Consider the following 25,115-nt stretch of genomic DNA (forward strand, 5'->3'; position numbering starts at 1 on the left):
TTGAGGTCAAAGTGGTCATGTCGTCCATGTAGGCACGGATGGGAGGTAGACGCTGTCCCCCTCTCAGACGTTCTCCACCGACAACCCATTTGGAAGCTTGAATTATCACTTCCATTGCCATGGTGAAGGCGAGAGGGGAGATGGTACATCCAGCCATTATTACCACTTCCAGAGATTGCCATGATGTTGTGTATTCTGTTGTTTTGACACAGAATTGCAGATCACGGAAGTAGTTTTTCACCAGGTTTGTGATGGTATTTGAGATGTGGAAGAAGTTGAAAGGCGGTCCAGATGAGAGAATGAGAGACGGATCCAAAAGCATTGGCTAGGTCTAGGAATAAGACATGTAGGTCTCTTCCTTCTCTCTTGGAAGATTGGATTTGGTGCCATATCATGCTTGTAGCTCCAAGCAGCCTGAGAAACCAGGTATTCCAGCTTTCTGCACGGATGTATCAATCAAGCTGTTTTGCTTCAGGTACGTTGTCATCCTTTTAGCAACGATGCTAAAGAAGACCTTCCCTTCAACGTTTAACAGGTTGATCTGCCGGAATTGATCAATGTTTGAGGCATCTTTTTCCTTTGGGATTAACACTCCCCCAGCTCTGCGCCACACTTTTGGGATGATTTGCTTTGTCCACATCACCTTCATCTGCCTCCGCAGAAAGCGTAAGACATTTGGGGAATTTTTGTACAGCTAATATGGAACTCAATTTGGTTCTGGAGCTGAAGCTCCCCTTGATTTCCTCACTGCTTCCTCAACCTCGCTCCACCTTGGGGGACTGTTGTCCAGCTGGTGTTCTGGTTGAGGTATTGGTGGCATGTCTGATGGTATCTCTCTCAGTTGAAATCTTTGACTGTCTGTGAGTGGTTTTCAGGTGGTCTTCTAGTTCCCTCTTTGGCACCTAAAGTGACCCACTCTTTTCCTTTGTGAAGAGGCCTTTCACAAATCTGAAAGGGTCCTTGTAGAAGGATGTTCTCGCCCTTTCCTTCCTCTTGCGTCGAGTCCTGAGGTTTTCAGCTCTCCGCAATCTTCCCAGGTGTCCCTTCAGGTCTGTTTGCAGGAGGTCAATGCCCACTCTTTCCTCCAGTGAGGCTCTCTTCCATTCCTTCCTCAAAACCCTTCTCTCTTTGACCAGTCGCTCGATTTCCTTTTGCCTTCTGGACTTTGGAGGGGTTGTTGATGGCATGTCCTTTTTCCCTGTCACGTGTGTTCCGAATCTTTGCTCCATAGGAGTAGATCAGATCTCCCATCTTCTCCAGTTTCTTCTTCACCGTTCCTTTGTTTCCGTCCAGGATCTTGATCAGATCTGCATCGATTATTCCCCTCTCTTTCTTGCTGCTGGACTTTGGCCACTTCACATGAGATCTGTGGCCTTGCATGTTCTTCTCCATAGCGGGTTGCAAGTGGCTTGGTTCCACAATCTCTGATAAGGTGCTTGAATTACTTTCAGCCTCTGGGGTATTGATGCTCGGTGGACTGTGGGTTAAATCCTGCCGCTGAGCTTCACTCGCCTGACTTGACCTTTCTCTCAAAAGATAGAGATCAATGCGAGGTCCTGGCTTTGTTTTCTTCAAGCACTTCATCCGCCCTTGATGTATTTTAAGGCCTCTGATGGATGTTATTTTGGACCAGCCACAGCTGCATACTTGGCGCTCTTGTCCTTTAGCTGATGTTGCTTGTTCTGTGCTGATTATCTGTTTCGTCGTCGTGTTCAATCCAGGGTAATTTGCCGGGTGTTCAGCCGATGAGTCTTCTTCCGCCCCCGCTCTCACAGACTCTAGGGGTATTTTTGTCTTTGGGCGTGTCATATATATATATATATACACACATACAGTATATATACATATACACACACACACACACATATATATATATATATATATATATATATATATATATATATATATATATATATATATATATATATATATATATATATATATATATACACATACATATATATACACACACACATATATATATATATATATATATATATATATATATATATATATATATAAATAAATATCAATCAATCAATCAATCAATGTTTATTTATATAGCCCTAAATCACAAGTGTCTCAAAGGGCTGTACAAGCCACAACGACATCCTCGGTACAGAGCCCACATACGGGCAAGGAAAAACTCACCCCAGTGGGACGTCGGTGAATGACTATGAGAAACCTTGGAGAGGACCGCATATGTGGGTAACCCCCCCCCTCTAGGGGAGACCGAAAGCAACGGATGTCGAGTGGGTCTGACATAACATTGTGAAAGTCCAGTCCACAGTGGATCCAACACATCAGCGGGAGTCCAGTCCACAGCGGGGCCAACAGGAAACCATCCCGAGCGGAGACGGGTCAGCAGCGCAGAGATGTCCCCAACCGATGCACAGGCTAGTGGTCCACCCGGGGTCCCGACTCTGGACAGCCAGCACTTCATCCATGGCCACCGGACTTATGCAACTCCCCCTCGCAAGGGACAGGGGAGAAGAGGAGAGAAGAAAAGAAACGGCAGATCAACTGGTCTAAAAAAGGGGGGGTCTATTTAAAGGCTAGATTATACAAATGAGTTTTAAGATGGGACTTAAATGCTTCTACTGAGGTAGCATCTCTAACTGTTACCGGGAGGGCATTCCAGAGTACTGGAGCCCGAATAGAAAACGCTCTATAGCCCGCAGACTTTTTTTTGGCTCTGGGAATCACTAATAAGCCGGAGTTCTTTGAACGCAGATTTCTTGTCGGGACATATGGTACAATACAATCGGCGAGATAGGCTGGAGCTAAACCGTGTAATATTTTATACGTAAGTAGTAAAACCTTAAAGTCGCATCTTAAGTGCACAGGAAGCCAGTGCAAGTGAGCCAGTATAGGCGTAATATGATCAAACTTTCTTGTTTTTGTCAGAAGCTTTGCAGCCGCATTTTGTACCAACTGTAATCTTTTAATGCTAGACATAGGGAGGCCCGAAAATAAAACGTTACAGTAATCGAGACGAGACGTAACGAACGCATGAATAATGATCTCAGCGTCGCTAGTGGACAAGATGGAACGAATTTTAGCGATATTACGGAGATGAAAGAAGGCCGTTTTAGTAACACTCTTAATGTGTGACTCAAGCGAGAGAGTTGGGTCGAAGATAATACCCAGATTCTTTACCGAGTCTCCTTGTTTAATTGTTTGGTTGTCAAATGTTAAGGTGGTATTATTAAATAGATGTTGGTGTCTAGCAGGACCGATAATCAGCATTTCCGTTTTCTTAGCGTTGAGTTGCAAAAAGTTAGCGGACATCCATTGTTTAATTTCATTAAGACACGCCTCCAGCTGACTACAGTCCGGCGTGTTGGTCAGCTTTAGGGGCATGTAGAGTTGGGTGTCATCAGCATAACAGTGAAAGCTAACACCGTACTTGCGTATGATGTCACCCAGCGGCAGCATGTAAATACTAAAGAGTGCAGGGCCAAGAACCGAACCCTGGGGAACTCCGCACGTTACCTTGACATAGTCAGAGGTCACATTGTTATGGGAGACGCACTGCATCCTGTCAGTAAGATAAGAGTTAAACCAAGACAAGGCTAAGTCTGACATCCCAATACGTGTTTTGATACGCTCTAATAAAATATTATGATCGACGGTATCGAAAGCGGCGCTAAGATCAAGAAGCAGCAACATAGATGACGCATCAGAATCCATCGTTAGCAATAGATCATTAGTCATTTTTGCGAGGGCTGTCTCCGTAGAGTGATTTGCCCTGAAACCGGATTGAAAAGGTTCACAGAGATTGTTAGTCACTAAGTGTTCATTTAGCTGCTGTGCAACAATTTTTTCGAGAATTTTAGAAATAAACGGAAGGTGGGAGACCGGTCGGTAGTTTACCATGAGGTCAGGATCGAGGTTAGGTCTTTTGAGCAGAAGATGAATAACCGCTTTTTTGAATGCTAGGGGAACAGTGCCGGAGGAAAGTGATAAGTTTATAATATTTAACACTGATGGACCTAATAATACAAACAGTTCCTTGATAAGTTTCCCAGGAAGTGGGTCAAGTAAACATGTTGTTTGTTTTATCCCACTTACACGCTGTAATAATTCCTCTAATGTTATTTCATCAAAAATAGAGAGACTATTTTGGGGGGCAGTGTCCGTCGTATATACAGTCGTATTTGTGTTAATAGAACCCAGTTGTAGCTGGGATGCGTTGTCTTTAATCTCGTTTCTAATGAGTTCAATTTTCTTATTAAAGAAATTCATAAAATCATCTGCCGAGTGGGTGGAGCTACTGGGAGGAGTCCCTTGTTGGGTTAGCGATGCTACTGTACTAAACAGAAATTTAGGATCGTTTTTGTTGAGGCGGATGAGATTTGAGTAGTATTTAGCTTTAGCTAAGGTAAGCATGCGTTTATAAGTTATTAAACTATCACTCCATGCTTGATGGAAAACCTCAAGTTTAGTCGCGCGCCATTTGCGTTCCAGTTTTCTACATGATAATTTATGAGCTCTAATTTCTTCTGTAAACCATGGGGTGCGCCTTTTAGGGGCCCTTTTTTGCTTTAGCGGTGCTATACTATCAATAATTTCGCGCAAGGCATCGTCAAAGTTGTTAGTGAGGTTATCAATAGAGCCGACATAATTTGGGAATGGTGCCATTACCGAAGGCAGTAGGTCAGCAAGAGTCATCGTTGTGGCAGCATTAATGTTGCGGCCGCTATAGCAGTTATTATTATTATTAGCTTGTTGACAAAGAGTCAAAACTTCAAATTTTATAAGGTAATGATCGGACATTACTTTAGTATATGGAAGTATCATAACTTTGGAGGTGGTGACACCCCTGACAAGCACTAGATCTATTGTATTACCGTTGCGATGCGTGGGTTCATGTATTATTTGTGTAAGACCACAGCTATCAATTATGGTTTGGAGCGCCACGCACTGAGGGTCCGATGGGGTATTCATATGGATATTAAAGTCCCCCATTATGATTATATTGTCGGCGTGCGTCACTAGATCAGCAACGAACTCTGAGAATTCACTGATAAAGTCCGAATAGGGCCCAGGGGGGCGGTAAATAACAGCTAGGTCGAGAGGTAGCGGTGTGACAGACCTCATAGTAAGCACCTCAAACGATTTATATTTATTATTTAGGTTAGGGGTAAGGTTGAAATTTTCATTGTATATTAGTGCGACACCCCCTCCCCTTTTAAGAGGGCGGGCAACATGCGCATTCGTATAGTTAGGAGGAGATGCCTCATTGAGCGCAAAAAATTTGTCCGGTTTGAGCCAGGTTTCGCTAAGACCAATGACATTAAGATTGTTGTCTCTAATGACCTCATTAACCAATAACGCCTTGGGGGACAATGATCTTATGTTTAAAAAGCCCATATTATAGGTATTGGGCTGTTTTGACGAGTTTTTGTTAAGATTATCCGTAGTGGCAATATTAACAATGTTGCGTTTATTATGCGTAGTGCACTTTAAATAGTTTCGACCATATCTAGGAATTGATATGACGGGAATTTTCCGATTGTTTGCTTGGTGCTGCAATAGACTGGACATATCATAATTTGCCACCTCAGTAGAATGCATGTCCACCTCTGACACAGACACAACAGAAAAAACATTATGTGAATTGTGTATTATTCTAAGAGAATTGCTATGCGTACATGGCTTATCCAGCCTGGCGCTGGCTAGTTCTAGCTTAACTGACTCCTCACCCGGACTAACAGACATTGTAATTGCCTGTGACCAGGCTTGCTCTAGTGTAGTCAGTCAAGTGAGACTTAAATAGTAGTCTATGTTTCTAGACAGGATGATGGCGCCTTCCTGGTTAGGGTGAAGGCCGTCTCTCATCAGCAAGCCTGGTTTGCCCCAGAAAGAGGGCCAGTTATCAATAAACGTTAGTTCCTGCTCCCTACAGTAGCTAGCCAACCACTTGTTAAGCGAGACTAATCTGCTATACCTCTCATCATTGCCTCTCGCAGGCAGGGGGCCAGAGACAATTACTCGATGCCTGGACATCTTTCTGGCGAGATCACAAGTCCTGGCTATGTTTCTCTTTGTAATCTCTGACTGTCTCATTCTAGTGTCATTGGAGCCAACGTGTACAACTATATCCGCATAATTAGTGGTGCGATTAGCCTGTCGTACGTGTTTACTAGGCCTGTTGCGAGTTAGCTCCCTAAGATTAGCTTCAATGTCAGGTGCTCTGGCCCCGGGGATACACTTTATTGTGGCTGGTTTGCTAAGCTTTATGTTTCGGGTGATGGAGTCCCCTATGACTAAGGTGTGGTGCCCGGTAGACTGGGGTGTAGGACTAGCTAAAGAGCTAAATCTATTATGCGTCTCAACCGGTACACCGTAGCTTGTAGGCCGCTTAGGACTGCTACAAGCTGGGCTAGTTAGCTCGCTACAGCTAACGCTAGCAGATGTGTCCGCAACATCTAAAGTTACGACATTACTCTGCTCTAACTGGCGGACACGGCCCTCTAGCAGAGCCAACCTCTCCGTGAGTATGGTGCAAGACGCGCAGGAAGCCATTACTCACAGTGTTTTCTGTCACCAAGTGAAGTTCCTGCTGTCCTCAGGGAAGTGGTCGCGGTCTGTGGGAGTAGCTTCTTACCGGCGCTGCCTTTCTCCGCGCTAGCTTAGCAGCTAGCTAGCTGAGGAAAGGGTGGTGGGACAGAGATCGGGTGATTTGCAAGTTAAATAGTACCACTAAATATGTTTGAGAAGTGATAAAGAAAGCTGTAGAACAATTAAAAGCACACAGATAGAGCGATACTTAGCTTTTTCGCAACATATATATATATATATATGTGTATATATATATATATATATATATATATATATATATATATATATATATATATATATATATATATATATATATATATATACCGTAATTTCCGGACTATAAGCCGCACCTGACTATAAGCCGCACCAGCTAAATTTAGGGGAAAATACAGATTGCTCCATATATAAGCCGCACCCGACTATAAGCCGCAGGGTTTTGATGTGTAATTACCGTAGTATATAGGGGTTCCTGCTACCACGGAGGGGATTGTCGGGACAGAGATGACTGTTTGGGAATGCAAAGCGTCCCATTTATTAACAATAAATCTTTCAATCATTCAATCAAACTTTCACATCTTTGACATGGCGAACAGCATTCGTGCAGAGTACAAATAATACAACGGTGCAAAGTAATACAAAGTGCTCGCCTGTACGTTATCAAAATAACCAGCCTACCGGTATATGAAAAGTCAGTCTTTAATCATTGTGTCATCGTCTTCCTCCTGCGTACTAAAACCACCGAAATCCTCTTCGTCGGTGTCGGAGAAGAACAGGCCGTAAATAAGCCGCACCGTTGTATAAGCCGCAGGGACCAGAACGAGGGGAAAAAGTAGCGGCTTATAGTCCGGAAATTACGGTATATATATATACAGTGCCCTCCAAAAGTATTGGAGCAGTGAGTCCAATTTGTTTATTTTGTTGTAGACTGAAAACATTTGGGTTTGACATCAAAAGATGAATATGGGACAAGAGATCAACATTTTAGCTTTCATTTCCAGGTATTTACATCTGGATCTGATACACAACTTAGATAGCACCTTTTGTTCAACCTACCCATTTTTCAGAAGAGCAAAAGTATTGGAACATGTGACTGACAGGTGTGTTTTGTTGCCCAGGTTGATTGATTATTCAAACAATAAATAGCACTGAATGTCTGAGCTCAGTTTCAGATTGGGTAGGATATGTTTTGCCTGTGCAGACTGCATTTAGAGGAGGAACCAACATGAAAACCAGAGAGCTGTCTATGGGTGAAAAAGAAGCAATTGTGAATCGGAGAGAAGATGGACAATCAATCACAGCCATTGCACAAACATTGGCCATAGCCAGTACAACCATTTGGAATGTCCTGAAGAAGAAAGAACCCACTGGTGTACTAAGCAACAGACGTGGAACAGGTAGACCAAGGAAAACATCAGGAGTTGATGACAGAAACATTGTGAGAGCTATAATGAACAACTGTTAGTGACATCAGCAACGACTTCCAGAGGGCAGGAGTGAAGGTATCACAATCTAATGTTGGCAGAAGACTTCATGAACAGAAATACAGAGGCTACACCAGAAGATGCAAACCACTCAATTGCAAGAAGAATAGGAAGGCCAGGCTGGAATTTGCCAAAAGGTACAGAGATGAGCCTCAAAAATTCTGTAAAAAAAGTTTTATGGGACTGATGAGACAAACATTAACTTCTTTCAAAGTGATGGAAAGGCGAACGTTTGGAGAAAGAAAGGATCTGCTCATGATCCTAAACATACAAGCTCATCTGTGAAACATGATGTCATGGCTTGGGCTTGCATTGCTTCTTCTGGGACGTCATCTTCATTGATGATGTAACACATGATGGCAGCAGCAAAATGAACTCAGAAGTCTACAGAAACATTTTGTCTTCTAATTTAAAGAAAGATGCAACCAAACTGATTGGGAGATCCTTCATCATGCAGCAAGATAACCACCAAAACAACACAGGAGTTGATCAGGGGCAAGAAGAGGAAGGTTTTAGACTGGCCAAGTCAGTCTCCAGACTTAAACCCAATAGAGCATGCATTTTACCTGCTGAAGAGGAGACTGAAGGGAGTAACCACCCAAAACAAACAACAACTGAAAGAGGCTGCGGTGAAAACCTGGAAAAGCATCACAAAAGAAGAATGCAAAAGTTTGGTGATGTCAATGGCTCACAGGCTTGATGCACTTATTGAAAGCAAAGGATTTGCAACTAAATATTAAGTCTTATTCACTTTAATCTATTTTAAGTTTATATGTTCCAATACTTTTGCTCACCTAAAAATGTTGTGTTCTATTACAAATAATGCTATCTTCTAAGTTGTGTATCAGATCCATATGTAAATACCTGGAAATGAAAGCTGAAATGTTTATCTCTTATCTCATGTTCATCTTTTGATGTCAAACCCAAATGTTTTCAGTCTACAACAAAAATAAAGGAACTGGCCTCACCGTTCCAATACTTTTGGAGGGCATTGTATATATATATATATATATATATATATATATATATATATATATATATATATATATATATATATATATATATATATATATATATCAGCTGGAGGCGTGTCTTAATGAAATTAAACAATGGATGTCCGCTAACTTTTTGCAACTCAACGCTAAGAAAACGGAAATGCTGATTATCGGTCTTGCTCAATCAATCAATCAATGTTTATTTATATAGCCCTAAATCACAAGTGTCTCAAAGGGCTGTACAAGCCACAACGACATCCTCGGTACAGAGCCCACATACGGGCAAGGAAAACTCCCCCCAGTGGGACGTCAATGTGAATGACTATGAGAAACCTTGGAGAGGACCCCCCCCCCCCCCCACCACCTTAACATTTGACAACCAAACAATTGAACAAGGTGACTCGGTAAAGAATCTGGGTATTATCTTCGACCCAACTCTCTCGTTTGAGTCACACATTAAGAGTGTTACTAAAACGGCCTTCTTTCATCTCCGTAATATCGCTAAAATTCGTTCCATTTTGTCCACAAGCGATGCTGAGATCATTATCCATGCGTTCGTTACATCTCGTCTCGATTACTGTAACGTTTTATTTTCGGGCCTCCCTATGTCTAGCATTCAAAGATTACAGATGGTACAAAATGCGGCTGCTAGACTTTTGACAAAAACAAGAAAGTTTGATCATATTACGCCTATACTGGCTCACTTGCACTGGCTTCCTGTGCACCTAAGATGCGACTTTAAGGTTTTACTACTTACGTATAAAATACTACACGGTCAAGCTCCTGCCTATCTTGCCGATTGTATTGTACCATATGTCCCGGCAAGAAATCTGCGTTCAAAGAACTCCGGCTTATTAGTGATTCCCAGAGCCCAAAACAAGTCTGCGGGCTATAGAGCGTTTTCTATTCGGGCTCCAATACTATGGAATGCCCTCCCGGTAAAAGTTAGAGATGCTACCTCAGTAGAAGCATTTAAGTCTCATCTTAAAACTCATTTGTATACTCTAGCCTTTAAATAGACTCCCTTTTTAGACCAGTTGATCTGCCGTTTCTTTTCTTTTCTTTTCTACTCTGCTCCCAACCCGGGGTGGACCGCTAGCCTGTCCATCGGATGGGGACATTTCTACGCTGCTGACCCATCTCCGCTCGGGATGGTTCCTGCTGGCCCCACTATGGACTGGATTTTCGCTGATGTGTTGGACTTTAACAATATTATGTCAGACCCACTCGACTTCCATTGCTTTCGGTCTCCCCTAGAGGGGGGGTTACCCACATATGCGGTCCTCTCCAAGGTTTCTCATAGTCATTCATATTGACGTCCCACTGGGGTGAGTTTTCCTTGCCAGTATGTGGGCTCTGTACCGAGGATTTCGTTGTGGCTTGTACAGCCCTTTGAGACACTTGTGATTTAGGGCAATATAAATAAACATTGATTGATTGATTGATATATATATATATATATATATATATATATATATATATATATATTAGGGGTGTGGGAAAAAATCAAATCGAATTCGAATCACGATTCTCACGTTGTGCGATTCAGAATCGATTCTCATTTTTAAAAAATCGATTTTTTATTTTATTTTTTTGCATCAGTCAAAACCAATAATCATATTTCAGAACCTTTTTCGTTAAAAAGAGGAGTAAAACAGGGATGTCCTGCATCTGAATTATTATTTAATTTGGTTATTGAACCCTTAGCTGCAAAAATAAGAAGTGGAAATAATATTGATGTTATAAAAATCGGCTCTCAGTATAATAAGCTATCGATGTATTGTGACGACATAATTCTCTACCTGTCACATGTTAACTCCTCTCTACACTATATCAATAATGTCATCACTGAATATGGCTGTTTATCAGGGTATAAAGTCAATTGGGACAAATGTGAAATATTACCACTTAAGTGAATTATGAAGTGAATTATATTTTATATAGCGCTTTTTCTCAAGTGACTCAAAGCGCTTTACATTGTGAAACCCAATATCTAAGTTACATTTAAACCAGTGTGGGTGGCACTGGGAGCAGGTGGGTAAAGTGTCTTGCCCAAGGACACAACGGCAGTGACTAGGATGGCGGAAGCGGGGATCGAACCTGCAACCCTCAAGTTGCTGGCACGGCCACTCTACCAACCGAGCTATACTTAACACTGCAAGATATCACAAGTTCAGAACTCCAAAATTGGGTTTGGTTTTGAAATTGTATTGCATTATTTTGGTATCGTTGTGTATTGTTTTCATTAAAAAAAAAAAAAAAAAAATCGTTTTTGAATCGAGAATCGTGTTGAATTGAAAAAAAAAAGATTTTGAATCGAATCGTGACCCCAAGAATCGATTCTGAATGGAATCGTGGGACACCCAAAGATTCCCAGCCCTAATATATATGTATGTATATATATATATATATATATATATATATATATATATATATATATATATATATATATATATATATATATATATATATATATATATATATATATATATAAATAAATATATATATATTTATTTATTTATATATATTTATATATATATATTTATATATATATATATATATATATATATATATATATATATATATATATATATATATATATATATATATATATATATATATACACACACATAAATACATATATATACACACAGACATATGATAAAATAAGTCTTATTTTTGGTTCATTTAATAGTTAAAACAAATTTACATTATTGCAATCAGTTGATAAAACATTGTCCTTTACAATTATAAAAGCTTTTTACAAAAATCTACTACTCTGCTTGCATGTCAGCAGACTGGGGTAGATCCTGCTGAAATCCTATTTATTGAATGAATAGAGAACCCTTTTGAATCGGGAAAAAAAATCGTTTTTGAATCGAGAATCATGTTGAATTGAAAAAAAAAAATCGATTTTGAATCGAATCGTGACCCCAAGAATCGATATTGAATCGAATCGTGGGACACCCAAAGATTCACAGCCCTAGTGTATATATATATATATATATATATATATATATATATATATATATATATATATATATATATATATATATATGTATATATGTGTATATGTGTATATATATATATATATATATATATATATATATATATATATATATATATATATATATATATATATATATATATATATATATATATATATATATATATATATATATATATTAGGGGTGTGGGAAAAAATCGATTCAAATTCGAATCACGATTCTCACGTTGTGCGATTCAAAATCGATTCTCATTTTTAAAAAATCGATTTTTTATTAATTTTTTTTTTTTTTTAAATATTTATATTTATTTTTTTTATTTTTGTATTAATCAATCCAACAAAACAATACACAGCAATACCATAACAATTCAATCAGATTCCAAAACCAAACCCGACCCAGCAACACTCAGAACTGCAATAAACAGAGCAATTGAGAAGAGACACAAACACGACACAGAACAAAAAAAAAAAAAAATATTATCAACAACAGTATCAATATTAGTTACAATTTCAACATAACAGTGATTAAAAATCCCTCATTGACATTATCATTAGACATTTATTAAAAAAAAGAAAAAAAAAGAACAATAGTGTCACAGAGGCTTACACTTGCATCGCATCTCATAAGCTTGACAACACACTGTGTCCAATATTTTCACAAAGATAAAATAAGTCATATTTTTGGTTCATTTAATAGTTAAAACAAATTTACATTATTGCAATCAGTTGATAAAACATTGTCCTTTACAATTATAAAAACTTTTTACAAAAATCTACTACACTGCTTGCATGTCAGCAGACTGGGGTAGATCCTGCTGAAATCCTATGTATTGAATGAATAGAGAATCCTTTTGAATCTTGGCAAAAATCTTAGCCACACGATTATCAAATGTAATAGGAAAATGAATTCATACTGACCAAACTGGCTTCATGGAAGGTCGACAATCTTCAGACAATACAAGGAAATTGTTTAATGTTATTTACTATGCTAGAAGTCTCCCTTATCCCACAGCAGTATGTACTGTTGTTGCGGAGAAGGCATTCGACCGCATAAACTGGTCATTTATGTTTGGCACATTACGTAAATTTGGATTTGAAGATAATTTTATACAATGGATTAAGATGCATTATACAAGGCCCATGGCATCAGTCAAAACCAATAATCATATTTCAGAACCTTTTTCGTTAAAAAGAGGAGTAAAACAGGGATGTCCTGCATCTGGATTATTATTTAATCTGGTTATTGAACCCTTAGCTGCAAAAATAAGAAGTGAAAATAATATTCATGAAATAAAAATTGGCTCACAGTATAACAAGCTATCGATGTATTGTGACGACATAATTCTCTACCTGTCACATGTTAACTCCTCTCTTCACTATATCAATAATGTCATCACTGAATATGGCTGTTTATCAGGGTATAAAGTCAATTGGGACAAATGTGACATATTACCACTTAATAAACACTGCAAGAAATCACAAGTTCAGAACTCCAAAATTAAATGGAAAGAGGCAGAAATCATATATCTAGGACTACACATTACACCAAACCTTTATACAAGCAGAGATCTAAATCTTAAACATTTAAAAAATAAGATAGAATCCAAAATGGAACGCTGGTCACGTCTCCAAATATCACTTTGGGGTCGGGTGAACATAGTAGAATTGAGTATACTGCCAGCAGTTAATTATATACCGAAAATGATGCCAGTCCTAATTAATAAAAGTTGGTTTAAGAAAATACATACAATGATATCACATTTTATACGGTGTGGAAAGAAGGCCAGTTGTTCATACTTAAGGTTGTCTTGTACACAAGATAAAGGAGGACTACAATTACCAACGTTCTTACATTATTATATCTCCTTCGGTTGTGAACAAGCAAGCCACTTATTTCATTCTTCTGCAGATAAGGACTGGATCAACATAGGAAAAAATATGTTAATGAATTTGGACATTGATGTGGGGAGTTTATATTATATTAAAAAAATACCTAATGAATTGAGGCAGAGCCCAATAGAAGCCACCATTAACACTCTAAAACTGTGTCAGAAAATACTAGGAATCAAGTCAATGACATCTGTAAATCAACCGTTTTGGTACAATCCTAATATCATAATTAATAAAAATGTGGTTAAATGGACAACATGGAAAGATAGAGGTATTACTAAACTTCATCATATTATTAATAAAAACTCTTTTAAACCGTTCAATGATTTAGTTGATCAATATAATGTACCCAGAAATCATTTTTTAAATTTTATCTCTTTAAAACACGCTGTAAATAAATGCATATTCTCTGAAAGTATGTCTTTAAATAGCCATGAACTGGAAGATGCACTTTTTAATCAAGATCCATTTAAGAAATTAATTAAACTATTTTATGGAATAATAAATGAACACCACACTAGAAATGCAAATAGTGCATGTGTTCGGAAATGGATGATGGACTCAAACATTTTAGATGAAAGAGACATATCATGGAATGATATTTGGAAACATGCCAATAAGCCCTTTAGAAGCATTAAGGATAAGTTGACTCAATTGAAGTTCTTGAATATATTGTATTTTACATCTTCTCAGCTGTTTAAAATTGGTGTAGTAGATAGCAAGTTATGTATGAAGTGTCGGGCAGCCGAGGCAACTCTTGTTCATTTATTGTGGGAATGTCAGAGAATAAAAGAGTTATGGTTGAAAACAACAAAAGAAGCAATCACAGTCCTTAATATAAACATCCCAATTGATTGATTGATTGATATATTTTTATTTCAAATATGCATAAAAACAAGAGCAAGCCCGATCCAATACAGTGCTATAGCCTTAACAGCCATTATAACAAAATGAAAAACAATGGAGAATAAAAAACAAAAACAAATGAGCATTGGACTTTCTTTTTCTTTTTTTTTCTTTTTTCTTTCTTTTTTTTTACATATTTGAAAAGGAGTGAGAAGAAGTTTACACTTATTTAATCCCACCCCTTTTCTTTAAATCATAAATTACTCTGAGCTAGAACTACCTATTCACTCAATGTACAAACTTAATGAACTTGTATATACTGTACATACATCATAGTTGTATGTACATACATATGCACACCACACACATACATAGCCACATCATTACCACTAGTGATCATGGAAATGGTATGATGCCACCACAACAACACCACTGCCTCAATGGGCAGCCCCACACTCTTCTGTAACACAAACAACCCAATATCAAAGCCCTTCTTCATCTCTGTACCTCTGGAATGCCATGTACTTATACTTCTTTTTAAACTGGTTTATGTTTGGACATTGCTTTAACTCATCATTCAAACCATTCCATAATTTCACTCCACAAATTGAAATACAAAAACTTTTAATGGTCGTTCTACAACTAAGCATTTTGAAATTTAAATTCCCCCTTAAATTATAACCGCCCTCTCGTGTGCTGAACAATTTTTGAATGCTTCCTGGGAGTTTATTTATTTTGGCTTTATACATTATTTGTGCAGTTTGATACAAAATAATATCATTAAATTTCAATATTTTTGACTGTAAGAATAGTGAGTGAGTATGGTCCAGATATCCAACCTTGTTGATGATCCGTACAGCTCTTTTCTGGAGTATAGTTGTTGAATTTAATGAGCTTTTATAATTATTCCCCCAGACTTCCACGCAGTAGGTTAAATATGGTAAAACTAATGAACAGTAAAGAATGTGGAGTGATTTGTGATCCAGAACCTGCTTTGCTTTATTTATTACTGAGATGCTTCTTGACAACTTAGATTGTACATGTTTTATATGTGATTTCCAGTTAATTTGATCATCAATTGTAACTCCAAGGAATTTTATTTCAAAAACCCTTTCAATATCCACCCCATCTATTTGTATCTGCACCCTTGTTTCACATGTCCTCTTTCCAAACAGTATTAACTTAGTCTTAGTCAGATTTAATGACAATTTATTATAGTCAAACCAAGTTTTTAGTTTACTCATTTCTTCCATAATGACTTCCTGCAATTGTTTTAAGTCATCCCCTGAACAAAACATATCAGTGTCATCAGCAAATAACACTAATTTCAATAATGTAGACACTTTACATATATCATTGATATACAGGATGAACAGTTTTGGCCCCAACACTGACCCCTGGGGGACACCACAAGCAATATCCAAACATGATGAACAGCAATCCCCCAACGTCACAAACTGTTGTCTCTTATTTAAGTAACTTTTAAGCCAATCTAATACAACTCCCCTGATTCCATACTTTTCCATTTTATTGATTAATATATCATGGTTAATTGTGTCAAATGCTTTTTTTAGATCAATAAATATTCCCATTGCATATTGTTTCTTTTCTATGGCATGTGTGATTTCCTCTATTGTTTCAACTATTGCCATTGATGTAGATCTGTTTGATCTAAACTCATATTGACAGTCAGAGAGTAATTTATGCTTTTCTATAAATGCATCCAACCTGTTATTGAATAGTTTTTCTAATATTTTAGAGAATTGTGGGAGTAAAGAGACGGGTCTATAGTTTGTGAAGTGGTGTTTGCTCCCAGTTTTAAACAGAGGTATAACTTTAGCTATTTTCATTTCATTTGGAAATGCGCCGGTTTGAAATGACAAATTACAGATATATGTTAATGGTTTTGATATCCCTGTAATGACCTTTTTCACCAATGCCATACTAATGTCATTGGAGTCAGTGGACATTTTGTTCTTACATTTGTTTACAATATCCAACACTTCTTCTTCACCCACTGCATTTAAAAACATAGAATTGGGATTTCTCTCCAACAATCCCTCCATATTTTTACCAGTTGTCTGTGGATCTGGGATTTTTTCTGCAAGTTCAGGTCCAATACTTACAAAGAATTTATTGAAGGCATTAGCCACATCTTCAATATTATCATTTTCTTTACCATCATTTGTAAAATACGTTGGATAGTTATTTGAAGAGGTACTGTTTCTTATAATACTGTTTAATAAATTCCATATTCCTTTGATATTGTTTTTATTATCATCTAGTAATTTCTTATAATAATCTCTCTTATTTGACCTTATAATATGAGTTAATTTGTTTTTATATTTTTTATATTTATTTTCTGCTTCTTTTGTTTTCAATCTTATAAATTCCCTGTAAAGTGTTTTTCTTTTTGCAAGCATTTTGCAATCCCTTTGTAATCCAAGGACAATTGGTATATTTTCTTCTACTGGTGCATTCTTTTATTGGGCAATTTTTATCGTATAATGACCTAAATATTCTCAAGAATATATTGTAAGCACTATTAACATCACCATTTTCATAAATTACATCCCAATTCTGCTCCAGTAAATCATGTTTAAATGAACTAATGGATTCCTCTGATCTCGTTCTTCTGTATTGGGTTGGCTTTTCTAGTTTTTTTTGTCCTGTAGTTTCCATTAAATATCAGAAAAACTGGGAGGTGGTCAGTGATATCTTTGATCAATAGCCCACTTACGGTCTTATTCTCAATATCATTAGTGAATATGTTGTCGATTAGAGTGGCAGAGTGAGACGTAATTCGACTGGGTCTGGTGATTTTGGGATATAGACTCATACTGTACATTGTGTCAATGAAATTATCTATATCTTTAGTTTTACTGGGATTTAACATGTCAATATTAAAGTCTGCACAAATGAAGACAGCTTTACTAACGTTACTCTCCTTTGAAAACAGGCATTCCATCCAATCTGTAAAACGTTCAATGCTTGTACCTGGCGATCTGTATATACAACTAATAATGACATTTCTACTTTTTTATACACATTTCAATTGTTAGACATTCAAGTAGGTTATCAACCACAGTTGTCATATCATCCAGACGTTTGAATCTCAAGGTGTTATCCACATAGATTGCCCATGACACTGCAAACTTGTATTCTTGGGGATCTACATCAATTTAGTAACGTGTCATCAAAGAGTAAAAATGCATTTCTTTCAATATGCATAATAACAAAAAGGGTAATATTAAAAAAATGGATAGATGTTGACAGTCCAACTCATACTGACTGGTACACACAAGCTATGGAGATGATATCATTAGAAAAAACTGCATTTAGTTTAGATCCATTATTTAAATATGTTTTAACTATTAAATGAACCAAAATATGACTTATTATATCATTGTGGAAAATATTGGACACAGTCTGTTGTCAAGCTTATGAGATGCAATGCAAGTGTAAGCCACTGTGACACTATTTTTATTTTATTTTATTTTATTAGAAATGTCTAATAATTATGTCAATGAGGGATTTTTAATCACTGCTATGTTGAAATTGTAACTAATATTGATACTGTTGTTGATACTATAAATTTTTGTTTGCAGGATAAAAAAGCAATAAGGTGCATATATAAATAAATAAATAGGTTACTGTACAGATAAATATATTGCACTTTTTTTACATGCGTCCACGTTTATGGATGTATGTTATATTGTCTTTTTTTATTCCAGCGAGTTAATCCATTTTGGTGGGAGTTGAGGGGATTTTTATGGTGCGTTCAAGAGTCTTACGGCCTGAGGGAAGAAGCTGTTACAGAACCTGGAGGTTCTGCTTCGGAGGCTGCGGAACCTCTTTCTAGAGTCCAGCATAAATGATAAATAATAAAATTCCGTTTACGGCACATAGTAATGTCGTAATTCAGCTCTGAGTGTGACACTTAAGATTCAGTCCTACACTTCGCTGAAAGTGTGAGTAAGACGCTTGATAACTAACTTTTAAGTGCAGCTTTCAGCGAATAATTTATTTACTCTTAAGTCAACTCTTAGCAGACTTCTTAGGAGTAATTCTAAGAAGCTTGATAAGTACGGCCCCTGGTTTTTGGTGCAATATCTACATAGGTGTATAGAGGCCCATTTCCAGCAACTATCACTCCAGTGTTCTAATGGTACAATGTGTTTGCTCATTGGCTCAGAAGGCTAATTGATGATTAGAAAACCATTGTGCAATCATGTTCACACATCTGAAAACAGTTTAGCTCGTTACAGAAGCTACAAAACTGACCTTCCTTTGAGCAGATTGAGTTTCTGGAGCATCACATTTGTGGGGTCAATTAAACGCTCAAAATGGCCAGAAAAAGAGAACTTTCATCTGAAACTCGACAGTCTATTCTTGTTCTTAGAAATGAAGGCTATTCCACAAAATTGTTTGGGTGACCCCAAACTTTTGAACGGTAGTGTATATATATATATATATATATATATATATATATATATATATATATATATATATATATATATATATATATATATATATATATATATATATATATATATATATATACAAACCCTGTTTGTATATATATACATATAAAGTAGTTGGGAAAGGGCATGTTCACCACTGTGTTACATGGCCTTTCCTTTTAACAACACTCAGTAAACGTTTGGGAACTGAGGAGACACATTTTTTAAGCTTCTCAGGTGGAATTCTTTCCCATTCTTGCTTGATGTACAGCTTAAGTTGATCAACAGTCCGGAGGTCTCCGTTGTGGTATTTTAGGCTTCATAATGCGCCACACATTTTCAATGGGAGACAGGTCTGGACCACAGGCAGGCCAGTCTACTACCCGCACTCTTTTACTATGAAGCCACGTTGATGTAACACGTGGCTTGGCATTTTCTTGCTGAAATAAGCAGGGGCGTCCATGGTAACGTTGCTTGGATGGCAACATATGTTGCTCCAAAACCTGTATGTACCTTTCAGCATTAATGGTGGCTTCACAGATGTGTAAGTTACCCATGTCTTGGGCACTAATACACCCCCATACCATCACAGATGCTGGCTTTTCAACTTTGCGCCTATAACAATCCGGATGGTTCTTTTCCTCTTTGGTCCGGAGGACACGACGTCCACGTTTCCAAAAAACTATTTGAAATGTGGACTCATCAGACCACAGAACACTTTTCCACTTTGTATCAGTCCATCTTAGATGAGCGCAGGCCCAGCGAAGCCGACGGCGTTTCTGGGTGTTGTTGATAAACGGTTTTCGCCTTGCATAGGAGAGTTTTAACTTGCACTTACAGATGTAGCAACCAACTGTAGTTACTGACAGTGGGTTTCTGAAGTGTTCCTGAGCCCATGTGGTGAAATCCTTTACGCACTGATGTCGCTTGTTGATGCAGTACAGCCTGAGGGATCGAAGGTCACAGGCTTAGCTGCTTACGTGCAGTGGTTTCTCCAGATTCTCTGAACCCTTTGATGATATTACAGACCGTAGATGGTGAAATCCCTAAATTCCTTGCAATAGCTGGTTGAGAAAACATTTTCTTAAACTGTTCAACAATTTGCTCTCACATTTGTTGACAAAGTGGTGACCCTCGCCCCATCCATGTTTGTGAATGACTGAGCATTTCATGGAATCTACTTTTATACCCAATAATGGCACCCACCTGTTCCCAATTTTCCTGTTCACCTGTGGGATGTTCCAAATAAGTGTTTGATGAGCATTCCTCAACTTTATCAGTATTTATTGCCACCTTTCCCAACTTCTTTGTCACATGTTGATGGCATCAAATTCTAAAGTTAATGATTTTTTGCAACAAAAAAAAAACGTTTATCAGTTTGAACATCAAATATGTTGTCTTTGTAGCATATTCAACTGAATATGGGTTGAAAATTATTTGCAAATCATTGTATTCTGTTTATATTTACATCTAACACAATTTCCCAACTCATATGGAAACGGGGTTTGTATATGTGTGTATATATAATCAAAAACAGTTGCCAATTGAAATTGTGTGACAAAGCTATATCATATGTTTATATTCACATATATTTAGCACCAAACGTTTATATAATGCATCACTGGTTTAGTTTATAAAGGCCTCCATTAAAGGCATCAGGCTGCAGCTTTTCTTTCTGGCGTTCAGTAAAATTATGCATGCAAAAAGAAAAACAAACAAAACAGTTTATCCAACAACAGAAAAATCCTTGTTTTTAAATGTTGCTCATTGTAAACAAGTCTGAAACAAATACTCAATAAGCAATAACCATATTTACTGGGTACACTGTAAGGAATGTATATATGTATGTATGCAGTATATATATATATATATATATATATATATATATATATATATATATATATATATATGATATACATTGCAGTGGTGTATTACCCATGCGTGTGTCGTTGTCGTGGGGTTACCTGGCAATGTGTTTTTGTCAAGAACTGAGGTTGACCATGCTTCCCCCAGACAGGCTCAGGAAAGACCTACACTATGGGCACCGGCTTCGACGTGAGCCTGAGCCCCCTGGAGCAGGGCATCATCACGCGTGCTGTCCACCAGCTCTTCCAAGGCATCGAGAGCAGGAGGGAGCGCGCCAACGAGGCCGGCACCCCGCCCCCTGAATTTAAAGTCACCGCCCAGTTTCTTGAGGTGCGTGGCCAACGGGACCAGACGTGTGTGTGTGTGTGTGTGTGCGTGCGTACGTGCGTGCGTGCGTGTGTGGGTGAGTGTGTTTGTGTTTGTGTGTGTGTGTGTGTGTGCGCGCGTGCGTGCACAAGTGGGGCCCCAGTGAACTCTAACCTGATGAGACAAAAATGGGAACCTCTCCTGCCCCTCCTCCGCAAGCGGGTGACGGATGGGCAGGAGAGTCTGCTGTGCTTTGTCTTGTCGAATGTCGGACATGAGTCTTCATCACTTTAGGCTAGAAGACAGATAGGAGCGAGGGCTGAATGGAGGAGCAATGAGATAACATGCCAGTGAAGGTTCCTGCTAAATGTTTTGGAGTGCATGATTATGTTTTAAAGGATTTGTATGACTGCAATAATATTGTTTCCTTGATGTGTAGCCCTCTGGTGGTGGTGTATTCCTTCTCGGGTCAAAAGGTTATCTCTGTCGATTGTAAACAGATGTGTGTGTGTTGGACAGTAGGTGGGAACAGCTGAACATTCAGTTGACCTCTGTGATCTTTGGCCTTATTTGTCTTATAGGTTACTCTTTTGACCTATTGAGCAAAATAAGATGTTTAAACAAGAAACACATACCTCATTTTCCGGGCTATAGAGCGCACCGGTATTCAAGCCGCACCCACCAAATTTTAGAATAAATACATATGTTTACATATATTATCCCAACAGGACTATAAGCTGCAGATATATATTGGTACTAGGGCTGGGCGATATGGCCTTTTTTTAATATCTCGATATTTTTAGGCCATGTCACGATACACGATATATATCGCAATATTTTGCCTTAGCCTTGAATGAACACTTGATGCATATAATCACAGCAGTATGATGATTTTATGTGTCTACATTAAAACATTCTTCTTCGTACTGCATTAATAGATGCTAATTTTAAACTTTCATGCAGAGAGGGAAATCACAACTAAGTCAATTTAGCAAAATAGTATTTACTAAACAGTTATTAAGCAGTGGCACAAGCATTCATGTCATTTCAAAACAGAAAGTGCAAGATTGTCAGAGACATTTTCAAACAAGCTATTAGTGCACTTTTGTGCATGATGTCACTAAGATGACAAGTCAAAACAACACTAAATTAAAGTGCACTTTTTGTACAGAACGCCACTACAATAGTTTAAAACATATAAAGTGCACTTTTGTGCATGATGTCACACAAGATATTTCAATAACTTTCAAATAAAATGAGCTGCATAATAGGAAATCAAATAGTGTATGTCCTTCACTATGTGGTAGGTTCCGGCGGACGTTATCTCCTTATGTCGTGGACTATTTTTTTCATGTGGGGTGGCACCGAAGAGAGATGTTGACATGCGGAGTAAGCACTCTTCATTCTCTAGCGGGTGACTTTTCAAATGATGCTACATATTAGCAGTAATGCTACTTTTTGTAGCAACGCTTTGCCCCACGTTTGACATATTACGGTTGTCTGTTCGACATATTCCCACTTGAAGCCAAACCACCGCCAGACAATGGACCCCGTGCTGTTTTTCTTGGGAATTAATTCTTCCTTCATTTGTTACCAGATTTGCACCTTCTTTCTCTCGTATTACCACTCGCACCACAGCTAACGTTACCCATGCTGCTACTTCTCTGATCCGCAAAGGGCGTATACTTATGTGACGTATGTAAGAAGGTGCGCTTGTTTTGTCTCTGTGAGAAGGAGAGACCAGAAAGAGTGAGAAGAGCCTGTAGTGTATGCCTGCAGCTAAAAGCAACTGCGTGAGAATGTATACTCGAATATCACGATATACTCATTTTCTATATCGCACAGAGACAAACCCGCGATATATCGAGTATATCGATATATCGCCCAGCCCTAATTGGTACGAAAGATTTAGTAAATGTTTGTTTACATACCTTAATTGTTTCCAAACGGTGTCTGTAACACGGCAGTAAAATGGATGATCAAAGAAAACAGAAGTCATTGTCATGGACCCACTAGCTGCGCAAGCTAGCTCTCTAATCAGCTAAACACACTCAATAACACCACGGTAATGTTTTGGTGAATTTACCAAACTGAAACCAAACAAAAAGAATGCCATTGTAAGTTAATAATACTAACACATACACTTGTAAACGTATTAGCATATTAGCTAATGCTAAAGACGCCAGCTTGATTACATTACAATAGCATGTACAAATATGCATGAAAACACTCCTACAGATATCACACATGGGACGCTTTAGTAAGTATGAATTGTTATAGTTAAATTGTAAAACTTACAAACGTTGCTTGGAGTGATGAATGAATATTTTTTCGAGCAGAAACACTATGTAGACAAAACGGGACATATACTTCCGGTTCAAGGCACGAAACAGTAAGCACCTTGGCAACACGCAGCACCTGCAGTGAGCGAACTCGTCCAAAAGAAGGCGCCATAGAACAAACAATAACACATCTGTGGAAGGGGTTTGTGATCAGCGCACTGTTGGAGTAAAGGTCAGCGCCTCTGTCCAGGGTGCTGAAAACAGCGCGCCATCAGACGGGGGCGTGGCATGTGCTGAAGGAGAGACACAGCTGGCAGATGATTGGTTTGCGCGGGTGGTACGTGTTAAACTAATCATCTGTTTTCTTTAACAGTGAGCGGCCGGGTGCAGGAAGGGAGGAAGTTGGGAGAGAGACTGAAAAGTCAAAAATAAAGCAGAGTATTTGATGGTGGTGTTGGAAAACATTAAAAAAACCTATTGAAAACTCTATGCGCTTGATCACTTTGACGTGCATCTGTGGAACCGCAAGACAGCGACTTCTACAACATATTTTCAGTGTCTGAGAGTGCTCTTTGAAAACTATTTGATGATGACAGAACATAATGGCTGTTAACAAAGAAAAATCAATAAATTAGTTGCGCCATTTTATGAGCCGCAGGATTCAAAACGTGGGAAAAAAGTTGCGGCTTATAGTCCAGAAAACATGGTAATAAGAATGGCTGTTTAGTACATTACTTTTTATGATGTGAAGGTCATGTGTTATTTTCATGTCTCGTTACTATAGCTTTACAACGAGGAAATTCTGGACTTGTTTGATGGGACTCGGGATCTGGAGAGCCGAAGCAGGAAGTCCAACATCAAAATCCATGAAGATGCCAGCGGGAGCATCTACACCACTGGGGTCACTTCTAGACTCGTACACACCGAGGAAGAGGTGAGTGAAAATGTGTCCGAGGGTTTTGTTCCCGTAGACGATTAGGAACTGAATTCAGTACATTCACACTGCAGGGTCGGATGTCCAATTCGGATTTTTTTTTTGTCAAATCCCATCTTTTTAGTGGCCGTTCACATCACAAAAAAAAAAAATTCTAATGTGAATGCAATCTGACCCGTATGCGGACATGACGTCGCACGTACTGCAGTGTTTACGGAAGTAAACATGGCTTCCACGCTAGTCCTGGCTCATTTGTGGCAATTTCAAAAATTGTGTGCAAACTTTTTCGGAACTGAATTATTACGCGTAGAAGATTAAGAAGGAATTTTGGTAAAAGTATGTTGGCTCTGGCAGTTTTTACGTAATTATTTCTTTCGATGTGTGCTTGAAGGCTTGTGCTTGTGGGCGAGCAGTCAGAGACAGGAGTGCTGGAACTTTCCCTTAAGTTCCTAAAACATGTTATTTTTACGTTTTCTGC

The 25,115-nt window shown here is 38.2% G+C and overlaps 1 protein-coding gene across 1 annotated transcript in view; it reads left to right on the forward strand.

Annotated features, from left to right (window-relative positions):
* Nucleotides 1–25,115, forward strand: part of kif21b (kinesin family member 21B) — a 403,877-nt gene that overhangs the window by 122,544 nt on the left and 256,218 nt on the right. The window contains exons 3-4 of the mRNA XM_062054694.1: nt 21,263–21,445; nt 24,488–24,637. Coding sequence (XP_061910678.1) covers nt 21,263–21,445; nt 24,488–24,637 — 333 coding nt within the window. The remainder of the gene's footprint in view (nt 1–21,262; nt 21,446–24,487; nt 24,638–25,115) is intronic.

The sequence above is a fragment of the Entelurus aequoreus genome, linkage group LG01 (genome assembly GCF_033978785.1).
Source record: "Entelurus aequoreus isolate RoL-2023_Sb linkage group LG01, RoL_Eaeq_v1.1, whole genome shotgun sequence".
NCBI lineage: Eukaryota > Metazoa > Chordata > Actinopteri > Syngnathiformes > Syngnathidae > Entelurus > Entelurus aequoreus.